This window comes from Ammospiza caudacuta, chromosome 9 (genome assembly GCF_027887145.1).
Source record: "Ammospiza caudacuta isolate bAmmCau1 chromosome 9, bAmmCau1.pri, whole genome shotgun sequence".
NCBI lineage: Eukaryota > Metazoa > Chordata > Aves > Passeriformes > Passerellidae > Ammospiza > Ammospiza caudacuta.
Window position 1 is genome coordinate 17752345 of NC_080601.1, and position 12259 is coordinate 17764603.

The following is a 12259-nucleotide window of genomic DNA, read 5'->3' on the forward strand; positions in this document are numbered from 1 at the left end:
TTTGAGTTCTTAGTCATTGCAACTGGTGAATTCTTAGTCATTGCAGTTGGTGGAGAGGCCAATAAAAGTTTTACAGCTGAAAAGGGCTAGACCTAGCCATGAGTTTCGTCTTTTTCACAGAACTTGATTAGCAACAAATGGGCTGGGGTTACATTTATAAAAAACTGATAGTAAAGCCTCACCTTGAGTCTCCACCCAGAAACCTGAGCAAAGTAAACTAAATTGAATTGAAATGAAGGTGGCTCAGACCTGACCACGAATTCCTCCTATTCATGACCTTTTTTTCTACAGGGGAAACTCTTAGCAATAAGCTTCTCCTCTTGGGTCACCTTCTCTCCTGGACTGCCAGGCTTACAGAGGAAAAGCATCACCATTTTTTTTGTTCTACCTTGTAGCTCCACTAACAATTTTGCAGCCCCTGCTAGGAGTCATCCTGCAGAAGCATAGGCACTGCTGTACTTGAAAAGACGCACTAATACTACAATTCCATATAGACTGGGTCTGCAATTTATGGCTCACCAGACTTTCCTATATAAACTAACTCAGTGGCTTACAAGTTTCACCTGATAACCATTACACTCCTGGCTTTTGTTCTCTTATCAACAGAAGAGGGAGGTATCATGCAATGTGTGGCAGGTGTACTGTATTAAGCCAGTGAAGGACTGCAATAGAAAATATTAAAATTAAGTACAGTTATGTCAGATAATTTCACTTTGTGAAAAAACAGTAGCTTCAAGAAATAAATTTCCCTTGATTATCAGTGGCATCATCATCATCATCCACTTGGTATTTAACCTCCTGGTGAAATACCTATTGGTGTATTTCTGACCCTTTCACCTCTGACTAAATGACGGACAATTGTTACTGGGACAGGTTGCTATTTTTCCTGTATCAGGTTTTAATTGCTAGTGATGAATGCCCAGATCTCGGTGGCTGTGTGGAGACACGGCTGGGGACAGTCACACAGGGTTAGTGCGTGTCCTGGGGGCAGGGGCTGTGCCACACGGGCAAGGCTGCTGCGTGGTAGAACAGTGCGGCTCTGGAGACGAGCCCAGAGAGGCAGGCTGGACCCAGCAATGCCCAGTTTGGTACCCGCATGTGTTTGCAGCGGCTGTGGCGGTCGGGGCAGGGCAGAGGCGAGCGGCCAGCCCTGGGACAGGCATGCCTGGCTGCCCGCACCTGCCCCAGCCCGTCTCGCAGCGCCCCCGGCACCGAGCGGGGCTGGCAGCGCCCCTGTGCCGCCCTGTGCCCTTGCTCCGGCCGGCGGGAGGGAGCGGCGTCTCGCCCCGGATCTCAGCATGGCTGGCGCAGGGGCGCCGGACAGCCCGGACCCTGAAGGCGCTGGGACATGCCCGGAGGATGTCCCCTCCCTCAAGGAAATAGAGCAGCTCCTGAACACTGGGCGGCCCTCTTGCAATCACGTTGATGAAGTATGGCCTAATCTCTTCTTAGGGGACCTGTAAGTACAGCTTTATGGACATACCTCTGCCATACCTTCTGTTAGTGTGCCTCATGGGTGCGGCTTTAGACAGTTCATAGTTTTGTTAATTGCTGTCGTTTACGCTGCAGACAGCACGATTTCCGAGATAAAATTATGACTGAGCTGGTATTCCCTTCTCCATTAGCCCTTAGAATCGATGCATAGGCTGGTCCTCCAGCAGTGGTTTGGGAGATGCAATCTCAGTGCTTCTGCTCTGTGAATATCACTGCACCCATCTTGATTTGTCTTTGTCTTTTCCTTAGAGTAACAGCAAACAATAGATTTGTTTTGTGGAAGATGGGTGTGACCCATGTTTTAAATGCTGCCCATGGCACATCATACAGCCACGGAGGCCAGGACTTTTATGGAGCAACCATTGATTATTATGGTGTACCAGCCCATGACCTGCCAAGCTTTGATATCAGCCAGTTCTTTTTCTCTGCTGCACAATTTATCCACAATGCCTTGAACACACCAGGAGGTATGGAATGATTGTTGGTCACATTTTGATGCATGTCAGCAGCCTCATGTAACAGGTCAGCTCCACAAAGCTCAGTGGTGGACAAGTCACTGCATGGTGTCCTACCAGGTGCTGGTCACCTGTACGGTGGGTGGCAGGAGAAGGCAGTGCTGTGTATGTGGATATAGCTCTGACTAGATCCCAAAGAGCTGATGTGACAAAACAGATGAACTGTGCAGGAGAGAGCCTGGGAGGGAGAGAGAGAATAATTTGGAAGGTAAAGCTCATTCGAAAGTGGAGAAGCAAAAACATGCATTGGAAATGGACACCCTCTTTTGAGACTGTCTTATTGCAAGAACAAATGAATAAAAAGACTAATGTCCTGATTTCTGCAATCACCTGTATAAAGAGGTTCCTAGGTTGCAGATGAGTCTCTTGTGTGAACAGAGCCTGCAAGGCTGGGCCTCCAAGAAGCAGATTTTAGTATTCTTCCTTGCATAAGCCAGCCTGCTGAAACTAATGGGTCTTCTTTTCCTCATGGTCCAAACAGAACAGCTTCATTACTCTGAGAGAGTTTTCTTTGATTTACCAGTATTTCTGAAATCAGTTTGGGGTCTCATGGCATTTCTCATACAAGTGACTGTAACAATGGCAAATTAGACTTAACTAATTAGCAGTTCACGTGATTTATCAGAAGAGAAAAACATTTAAATTAAACTTCATCCACTGTATTGCTTCTCTTGATGGTTGCATTTTTTTTTTTTACTAGCCAAAATATTGGTACACTGTGCAGTTGGAGTAAGCAGATCAGCTTCTCTAGTCCTAGCATATCTCATGATAAATCACCACCTCCCGTTAGTTGAAGCCATCAAGACAGTGAAGGAGCATCGATGGATTTCACCCAACCGTGGTTTTCTGAAGCACCTGCAAAACCTGGATGCTCAGCTACGGCAGAGGAAGGACTGGAACAAAGGAGGGACTGCTGAACAGGCAACCCCATCTACATTCACTTGACTGAGTTTCACCCTTCAGAACAGCTGTGCACATTACAAAAATGAAGACAATTATGCATAGACATAATTGGCCAAGAGAACAATAAATGGATTAATTCTGATAGCTCAGTTCCTCCAAAACCAGCACAGCCAGCAGCAGCACCATTACCACTGCACAGGGTGGAACTGCTGTGCCTTGAGAGGTGCTACTGGATGAATCCGCTGGAGTGGTTAAGACAGACCAAGTTTGTCCCTGGTTTCTGCTTGTGCCAGGGGCAAGTTCAATATTTGCATCTAGCTGTAAAGGATGTTTGAGTCCCCTTTATTTGGGAGTGTAACATAATAATCTTTCTCAGTTTGGTTACAATTCTCACATGCATGTTCTCCTGAGAAAAAAATAGTGTTTCAGTTTCAGGCCTGATGATGTGACAAGGACAGTTTATTAAGAGCCCAGGCACTCCTACAGAAACGTTCCTCTATTTCTGGTCTGCTAAATATTATGGTGTGTCAGCCACAAGACTCACACCATCAGAATAAATGTTTGTGATACTTCTGCAGCCTAGGTCAGCAAACCCCACGAGTCTTTTCTTGTTAAATATGTTTTCAAAAAGATAATGTATATCATGTAGTATATTGAGGATGTTAAAAAGACTATGTCATGTCTTCAAAGCATTTTGTAAGTTGGACTCCTCAGTTGTCTTGCACTCCAAATTATCCCAAATCAGTTCTGTGTCAGTGGCTTTGGATCACCTGTGGTTTAATATCAGGTAGACATTTAGCTTACATCAGTGGCTTGGCCTAATTGATACAAATTAGTTTTAAGATGTTTTGAGGATGTCAGTTTTCCTGTCACCAGTTAATCAGTACTTAAACCAATGTGATTTTTAATACAGCAACAGCATTTGAAATTCATGCTACCACTCTGCCTTAAAATTAGCTTGTTACCTTGTGGTGAACCATGAAGTGATGATCAAATTTGGTTTTGCCCTTTGCTGCTGGTTGGATTTATTGATTAGTTGACCTTAAAAGATTTCCTGACAGATTAAGTAAATACATTCCTGCTTGCTTGTTTGCATTTGAAGCATCAGTTCTGATAATTTTATTCTCTGCTGTAAGAGACTTGCAAGGTTATTAGAAGACTAATATAATGGTGACTTGGGAGCTGAACCTCTTCCTTTCCAGACCACATTTCCTTATTCATTCTTTCAGAGGTTATAACATGAATGCTGATTCTGCCTAGCATTTAGGGGAATGTAGAAATCCCTCCCTATTTCACTGTACACAAGTGCTTTGCAAAATAAGCACATTTAAGATCCTTTCAGACATCAGTTTGACTGTTGAGATTTTCCTAAATGTTGCAAAAGAGCTCCACTGATCAGTGAAAGATCAAATAGGAAATCACATTTTAAAACCTAACAGTACTAGGACAATCTTTATACCTCACAAAGCAGCAAAGCAGTGGAGGAGGAGCTTTGTTTGCTTTGAAGTTCACCATAAAAATTAATAGGTATTTATATGAGTTAATATTTCATTATAATTTATACTTCATTCACATTACAGTAGGTTTTAGTCTGGAAACCTTTTGAAGACACAGCATTGAAAAATCTGAAATTCATGTGAGTGAAATAATGCATCTTAATGGCTTTAGGCTGGGCAACATTAGACATATGTGAGCAAGATTAATGGAATCCTCCCATCAGGATAATGTTTTGCATGCCTCTGAGCATCTGTCCTACAAAGCCACAGCTGTGAAAGCTGCTCCTGTTGTAAATTAGTACCTGCTCTTGAAGATACTGCTGATCCTGGGAGAGTATTGTTTCACCAGGGGCAGGGAAGGGAACAACAGAGTGAAGCTGAGCCAGTTGGGCATCCATGCCACCAATGGCATGGTAGTGATCTTGTAAGCATGACTTACCTCAGTGGAAGGATTGAATTAGGTAGAAACTTTTTTCAAGGGCATTGTCAAATCACAGAAGTGCTTTTAATCTGTGGAGTCAGTGTTGCTTATATTTCCTGCCTGCCTCTATTGTGTCTTTATATACAGATTTACTTTGAGTGCACATTTGTGCAGGGGGAAAACTTCCAGTCAACATAAGCAAAAGCAGAAGAATAGTTCCTGTAACTTCTTAAAACAGAAAGCATTGTCTGCTGCAATGTGCTAAGAGGAAAAGGGACCTCCTCACCTGTCAATTACACTATCCATAATTCACATCATGATGTGACATGACATTAGTACTTCACTGCTTTCCACTATCAGCATAAAAACTTGTATTTTGAACGTTAGTTTGGCAAGTTATATTAAGGAACCAAAATGAAGGAAAAATACTGCCTCCCCAGTGGCACTTCATTCAGAAAATACACATTTGTCAAGAGGGTCTACACAACCTGGGAGAAGGTGCAAGTGAGAGGAACTGTCCCCACTACAGCTCTGGCAGACTTAAATCTGTTTACAGCAATCACAAAACCAGTGTCACCTGAAGGGACCCATGTAGAGTTCCAGTGAAAACATCTCTTCCTTTTATTTTCCAGTACAAGAACCGAGGGCATCAGATGAAGTCATTAGAAATCAGGTCTGAAAGAAAGGGAGGGGTTTTCATGAGCTGTGTAACACTTGCCACAGGGTGCTGCAGAGAGTAAAAGCCTATAGACATTGAAGTGGAAATCTTTGAGGGACAGAAATCCATTCAGGGTTACCAAATACTTAGAAACTCCATCCAGATCAGCAAGCTTATAAACTGCAGCTGGAAGCTGGGAGAGTGTTATTATTATTATATACACAAATATAATTCATGCTTGTGTGTTCTTACATTCACTTTCAGCCAGAGTCAAGCACAAGACAGAGGGCTTGGTGAACCTTGGGTAAGGCCCAGGACCAGTGTTCTCATGGTGTTTATTTTGAACTCGCCCTCAAGCTGTGCTGTCCCCTCTTTCCTGGTAGCTTATTATTAGAACTGGGTCACATGAGGCACTTGGGACTGCGTCTCGGTTGCACTGACATTTCTTTCACAGGGAAAGCTCTGTGCTGGCAGGAACAGCACCATAGCTTATGTGAGGATGGGAGTAGCATTTTTTTGCATAAGATTCACTTAAAGCAGAAGGTTCATTTTTCTGGCTGTTCCCCATTGCATCAGGGACGTAGTGCTGAGCTAATCCAGGGAGGCGTCAAGGCACGAGCTGTATTTAGAGTCAGCCACCTGCTTGGGAACATCAAGCTGCAGGAAGAGCCTGCTTCAGCAAAACCTTCCCTGTGCATTCCACAGCAGCGGCTGCCAGCAGGCCCTCCCTGCTCTGCCTGACTCTGCATGAGGCCTCCAAAGGGGTCAGCACCTGAAGACAGACCCTGTCAGCCCAGGAGTGTCTGAGCCTGGCACTCCCTCTGCCCAGGAACTGCCAGATATTTTGGACAGCTGCAAGGTGGAATTAAATCACGTGGGTGAAGAGTGGCCTAATCTCTACATAGGCAATATGTAAGTGTTATTTGAGGCTGAGCTGTTCTGAAGGGCTGGGGAATACAGTGCTCATTAACATATGCTGTCCAACTTTATATAATTAGCATTGGTAAACTTCATTGCCTTAAAATAGACAAGATTAGCACAGAAGAAAGCAAAAGGACTATCCATTAAAGAAAGAACCTACTGCACAGAAAAACAATTTAAAAGAGAATTTGACTCTTTTTATTGCTTTGTATTAATTTATAATTGTGCAACATATGGATTTTATAAATGCTACAGCATTTACCATACAAAGCACAAGACAGGCTCATGGTCCTAAGCAGCCTTAAAATTGAACAATTGGTTTTTACCTTTTTTGGTGTAATTTTAACTAGAATGGAAATTTCCACATTAAAAAGTATTCTGATTTTTGGCTGTTTATATGACAGCTTGATTTGCAGTTGAAATTTTGACAAATCTGTGGATATTCTGAATGCCAGCAGACTTCACTATTTCTGAAAACTGTGCAGATGTGTGTTTCACTCTGAGGATAGAGAAAGCATGCAGTCATCTGCACTCAACAGGCCTAGTGCCCAGTGTTATGCCAAAACAAGGGTTTTTTCACCATCATCAGGTTGCAAACTTGTTGAAATATCTAGAAATTACAATAATTCCTACAGGAGAGAAACAGTGGATTCTAAAAACCCTGCTGATTGCCCACTGATTACAGCTAAAGTGGCCATTCTTTTAGCCATGAAAAAGCAAAGCCAAAAAATGAGCTAGGTGACACGGGGGGAATAATCTGCATTTACAAAACTTGGTTTTACAGATGGCTGCCTGCTTCCCGATGTGCCTGGCTGGAGCGTGGCAGCCGGCAGGTGGCCCTGTGCCCTGCGGCTGGGGACAGCCAGCAGCTCGGGGCCCTGGCCGGAGCCTGGCTGTGCTCGGGCAGAAGCCACAACCATGGGCAGCGCTTTGCTGAACTCCTGCCTTGGCCAGGAGAGTGCGAAACCGACCCTTGCCTTTCCGGTTAAACCTTGTAACTACACTTGGAAATTAACTCTATTACTTCTTAGAACCATGTGCAGAAATAGGGATTTGTAGAATTGAGCCTGACAGGTACTACAGGCAAAGATTTAAGACAAACATCACTGAAATGGTGTTCTCTTAACAGCAACATTTGATTTTAGACAGCCTTTTATGTGCAGTCTCAAGACCTCCTTTAAATGCCTGTGAATATACATGTTCCAAACTATGCTCGAATGTTTCTTTCAATCACATTCTGTCTTGTAGGGGGAAAGAAGTGGTTGAGAATATAATGACAAAATATGTAGATAACAACAGTGTGTATGTGTAGTAAGGAAAAGATGAACTTTGAGAACATTCAGCTAACAGAAATAAAAATGTAAACAGGTTTCTTTGTTAATGGAACAGCTGATCACTAATATCAGCTTAAATACAAGTTACAGACTCCAAACAGTGAAACTGGAAGGTGATCGAGTACTACAGATGGAATTTTCTTCATTGTGCCAACATCAATAAAACAAATAGGAACAACACCTGAGAATGAGGTTTCATGGGCTCTTCATGAGATAGGAATGGAGAGAGTATGTGCATTTAGGGCCCAACCCAGTACTCAGTGAAGTTAATAAACAATGGATGTTTCTGTTACTGAGCAAACCCATGCCAGCATCAGGACTTGTGCCAGAGCTAAAATAACCCAGAGCAGTACCATACACTGTCACGTCTTGTTTCTGTGGAACCATTTATGTGCAGTTTCTGAGCAGCTACTTGGAAATCAAAGATCAATCTAGAATTAATGCTGTATTTTATAAGAAATATTTCTCCATATGCCTTTATCAGAAATCTGATGTTCAGCATCTTTAAACAAGTTAAATATATCATAAAATAAAGTAAGGATGGCTGACTTAACATGATGACTTTCATCCTGGAGGACTTTGAAGTTGTCAACAAACTGATTATTAAATATTTGTCTGGCTATCAGCCATTGCTGATATACAAGGCCAAGGCCAAGGCCAAGACCCTTTGGGTTTAAAGGTACAATGTTTTCTGAAGTGCTGTATAAGCAGCTGAGGGCACAATACGTAAAATATCCTGCAGAAGTCAAACTTTATGCTGATCTTAAGCAGGTAGGTTTATTAACTGGAGTTTAACAGGATCAGCAAAGCTAATATCACTTCAGCAAAGAAACATTGTACAGTTAGAAGCTATGCTAAAACCTTAGTGTGTTCAACATACATATTTCAAGTCCAGTTATAGAGCTACCTCCTGAGGTGAATTTGTGTAGGTTGTTTGGACTAGCAGTCCTCAATGAGATTTTGGCCAACTGAAGTCAGTAAAACTTGTTAAACTTACTTCTTTTCAAAAGTGAAATAACTTGGAATTCTGCATTTCCAGATATGAGTATATACAGAAATTGCAACCTTGTATCATTCTTCTACTACTTTACTTTTTCTTACATTTCTCAAAGGGGAAAAAATGTCTCAGAGTGTGGTGGACACTGGGCTCTACAGACAGGAATGCATTACAAGGCAACAAGATAATCTGAGCTACTTGTTATCATGAGCTTTCATAGTGGACACAGTCGACTTTGACCTTGTTGCACATTTCTGTACATTCTGTGTGCATTAACAAGGGCAAATGGCGAATCCCCATCCCAAAGGTAAACTGCTGCTCTTACACAGCACTCGCATTAAGCAATCACAAATTACTTTAGCAGCATTAACTAAATGTCACTCAACCACTCAGGTAAGCCTAATTATCCACTTACAGACATTGTCTTCATTGGCATGTGGGAAAACAGCAGGATCCAGAGAGATTAGGAGTGACCAACAAAACCATATCCACACCAGTGGCAAGGATCACACATAGAGACTAGTAACCATCAGAATGTATCATCTGTCACAGGAGAGAAAGAAGAAAAGCAATTATAAAAGGGAAGACAGTTTTGAGCTCTCAGTCAGAAATCACAAATTTTTTTTTCAGTTTTTTCTGTATTGATTTGTCAGAGTGCACAACAAAAATAACTAAAAATAGTTATTTTCTCATTTGAGAAATAGCCAAAAGCTGCAAAGAGCTATTGCAGAGACATGCCAGTTGGCCATTTACAAAGCCTAATGCCATGTGTTTTCTTCTGTTTCTGGACTCAGATCTCTAGTAACAAAAAGCAGTTCTTGATTTATGAAAGGGCTGTATGTAATACCCTGGAGGCTACTTTATCTCAGCTGCTGTAAATTGGATCTCTGAGATGAGATGAGATGCGAGTGAGGCAAAAGTACAAACTTAGGCAATCTGTGACCATAGCACTGTTCTGTGCAGCCTGGAACAGCACTATGTGTATTCCTTTGTGTTCTGAAAGGAAAAATTTTTATTTGCTGTATTCTTAGAAAAAGCAGATCTGCTTCCTTTATGCTGGCTTACCTTATGCTATTCTGCCACTTTCCTCTAGGCAATGCTATCCAAAGAGTTACCCAGTCATGTGCAATTCCATCAAGTTGCAGGGTTTACATACTGAACTCAGATACAGTATGCACCTACATAAACTCTAAACTCATGAAATTAAAAGAACACAAAGCAACAAAGAGAAATGTCAGACAAACAATCTGAGTATGAGATAAAGATGAAAGGAACATTACCTAAAGCTTTAACATCAAATCTATTTTTCCTCTCTGTTTAGGGTATAGAATGTTTCTGAATTTTGCATGCTCATTTCATTCCTCAATCTGTTTGTCAAATGAGGGCAGCAAATGTGCTAGGTACTCCTTTGGGATACATTCCTTATTTGCTGTCCATTCTGCTCATTAAAACGCTCAAAACTCAACTCCAAGAGAAAATAGGCCCCTGTTTAAAATTAAAGCTCTTAAGTATATCCCTGGACACAAAAAGATGCTAACCTGTTTTGCTGATTTGGATCAGCAGATGAAAAGGGGAAAATATTACCCAACCCGCACAAGTCACCCAGATGGGAGACAGTTTTCTACACTGGTGACAATAGATGCTCAATGGCTGAGGACTCTCCAGAGGTAACTTCTTTCTGCCATGCCCTCTGCCCAGCTCTGTCCCAGCTTTATGGACCTGAGAATTATTGCAAATACAAAAAATTTTCAGCCATAAATTAGACATTTCTCACATGCTCAAAATTTCCCATTCCCACCAAAATTCTTATTACTTGAACATTGCTGTGCCTTTAGCACTAGTGAACATGGAAAGAGACAAGTTATTTAATTTTAATGGAATATTTCATAAATGAACTGCTCTTTAAAGCCTATTCTGCTGGCTCAGAAGGCAGATTTCTCTCAGTACCCTGTCTTATGTCAATGTCTTGCCAAGGAGAGGGGACTGTAAAGAAAAAATTGAAACTTTTTTGAACTGTTGAAATGACTACCCAAATTGGCATGCTAAGATAGACCACCCCAGGGTAATTCTCATCTTAGAGCATTTGTTTGGAAAATAAACTGTAGTTTTACTCTGAAGTCCTAAATATGCAGAGGTAAAATACCTGGGGAAAGTTGCTGGTGGCAATTCAGCATCTCAGCAGAATTGCCACCAGAGTTCTCTTGCCACATGCATGCATTTCTGGAGAAGGTAATGCAGTGCTGCATCAGAACACCAAAGCTGGGGCCACACCAGCCCTTGTGGACACTCCCACCCCAAGCCAGCAGTGTAACCCGGGGGTGAGTCTGCCCTCCTGTTTCCAGAAGGAGACGTGTGCCAAGGACAGTATGGCCTAAGAGGCATGCACTGCTGGCAGGCTCTCAAGTGTCAAAATAGAGCCAGCGCTGCCGGCCGCACAGATCCTGTGCTCCACAGCCACACACAGACAAGGAAAACAATCCAGTTGTTGGGTGGAAAAAGCAGCTTCCCAGGATTGCTCTGACCATGGTGTGATTGTGATCAATCCACATTGGCAAGTACCACCTTTCCACGTGTGTTTCACCTCCTGCAGGCTGCCTGCGGAGAGCAGCCCGGGCAGGCTGATGCATGCTTGTTATTGCCGGCGTAAATATCTCTGCCTTGTGCTATTGTGGCACAAAGCAGCTGGACCATTTGAAAATCATTTAAAAAGCACTATAAAGTTAGGGCTCCAGTGCTCTTATTTTATGGCTTTCACGAGCAGCCATTGCCTAGAGAGAAATTATCCTCTTTATTTTCAAGGCTAAAGGTTCTTTTAACATTCATCAAAATCAAAGTGCACCCTTGGTAACACATAGAGCTGTTACTTATTTAGTACTGACTCTACTTTCTGCATAATATCACATTTGAGATCTCAGTTCTTCATATACAACTCATTTCATTGTGTCTGCTGTTGTTTTCACCAAGTGAATTTGCACAGTTTCAAGAGAGGCTGGATGATGCCCTGAAACATATTCTTTCCATAATTCTTTTTTTTTTTTTTTTTTTTTTTAATGGTTAGAACAACAGCCTGGAGTGTTTTTGTTTCTGATATTTCTATAAAAATGTCCAATTACCTTTAAGCAATGGATTTGCACAGACCAATTAAGCACTGTAAGTGAAAGATTTTCAAGGGCAGAAATAATACTTAGATGCATAACCTGATAGACTCACTTTAAAACATCTCTTCCCTGTGTATATTAAAAATCTGTCATTAATAATTTTATTTCTTTCCATTCTTGTTTTCACAGACAATTTCTTTACCAAACTGAAGAAAACGGTGAGTGAACCAATGCAGCATGAAAAAATGCAAACAGTACAAAAAGAAAGCCATTTTTTAGAAAAAACCCCACAGCTGTATCAACCATACTTACAGCTCATCTCTGAAGGGCTTAGGAAGAGACACTGCATGAAAGCATCCATTGGCCACAGAGGTGGCAAGTGGGAATGGTTAGGCCCTGCACATGCTCTGTGCTGCAGCTCA

At 42.0% G+C, this 12259-nt stretch overlaps 2 protein-coding genes across 4 annotated transcripts in view; both read left to right on the forward strand.

Moving 5' to 3' along the window:
* The first annotated feature begins 1227 nt into the window (after positions 1-1227).
* On the forward strand, positions 1228-3929 carry DUSP13A (dual specificity phosphatase 13A). Its single transcript, XM_058810298.1, has 3 exons — positions 1228-1459; positions 1744-1961; positions 2710-3929. The coding sequence occupies exons 1-3, from the start codon at positions 1299-1301 to the stop codon at positions 2952-2954; spliced, it is 624 nt and encodes a 207-aa protein (XP_058666281.1). The 5' UTR covers positions 1228-1298; the 3' UTR covers positions 2955-3929.
* Positions 1307-12259, forward strand: part of LOC131561144 (dual specificity protein phosphatase 13-like) — a 28060-nt gene continuing 17107 nt past the window's right edge. Inside the window, exons 1-2 of one of the 3 annotated variants that reach the window (XM_058810300.1) lie at positions 1307-1459; positions 12027-12055. The gene's annotated coding sequence lies outside the window, so the exon portion shown is untranslated. Of the gene's footprint in view, positions 1460-11166; positions 11291-12026; positions 12056-12259 lie in introns of those variants that run through there. The other 2 variants (XM_058810301.1, XM_058810299.1) reach the window with 2 other exon arrangements.

Coding starts and splice junctions, on each gene's coding strand:
- DUSP13A (XM_058810298.1), top strand. CDS start 1,299: ATGGCTGGCGCAGGGGCGCCGGACAGCCCGGACCCTGAAGGCGCTGGG. Junction 1,460..1,743: donor AATCTCTTCTTAGGGGACCT/GTAAGTACAGCT, acceptor TCTTTTCCTTAG/AGTAACAGCAAACAATAGAT. Junction 1,962..2,709: donor TGCCTTGAACACACCAGGAG/GTATGGAATGAT, acceptor TTTTTTTACTAG/CCAAAATATTGGTACACTGT.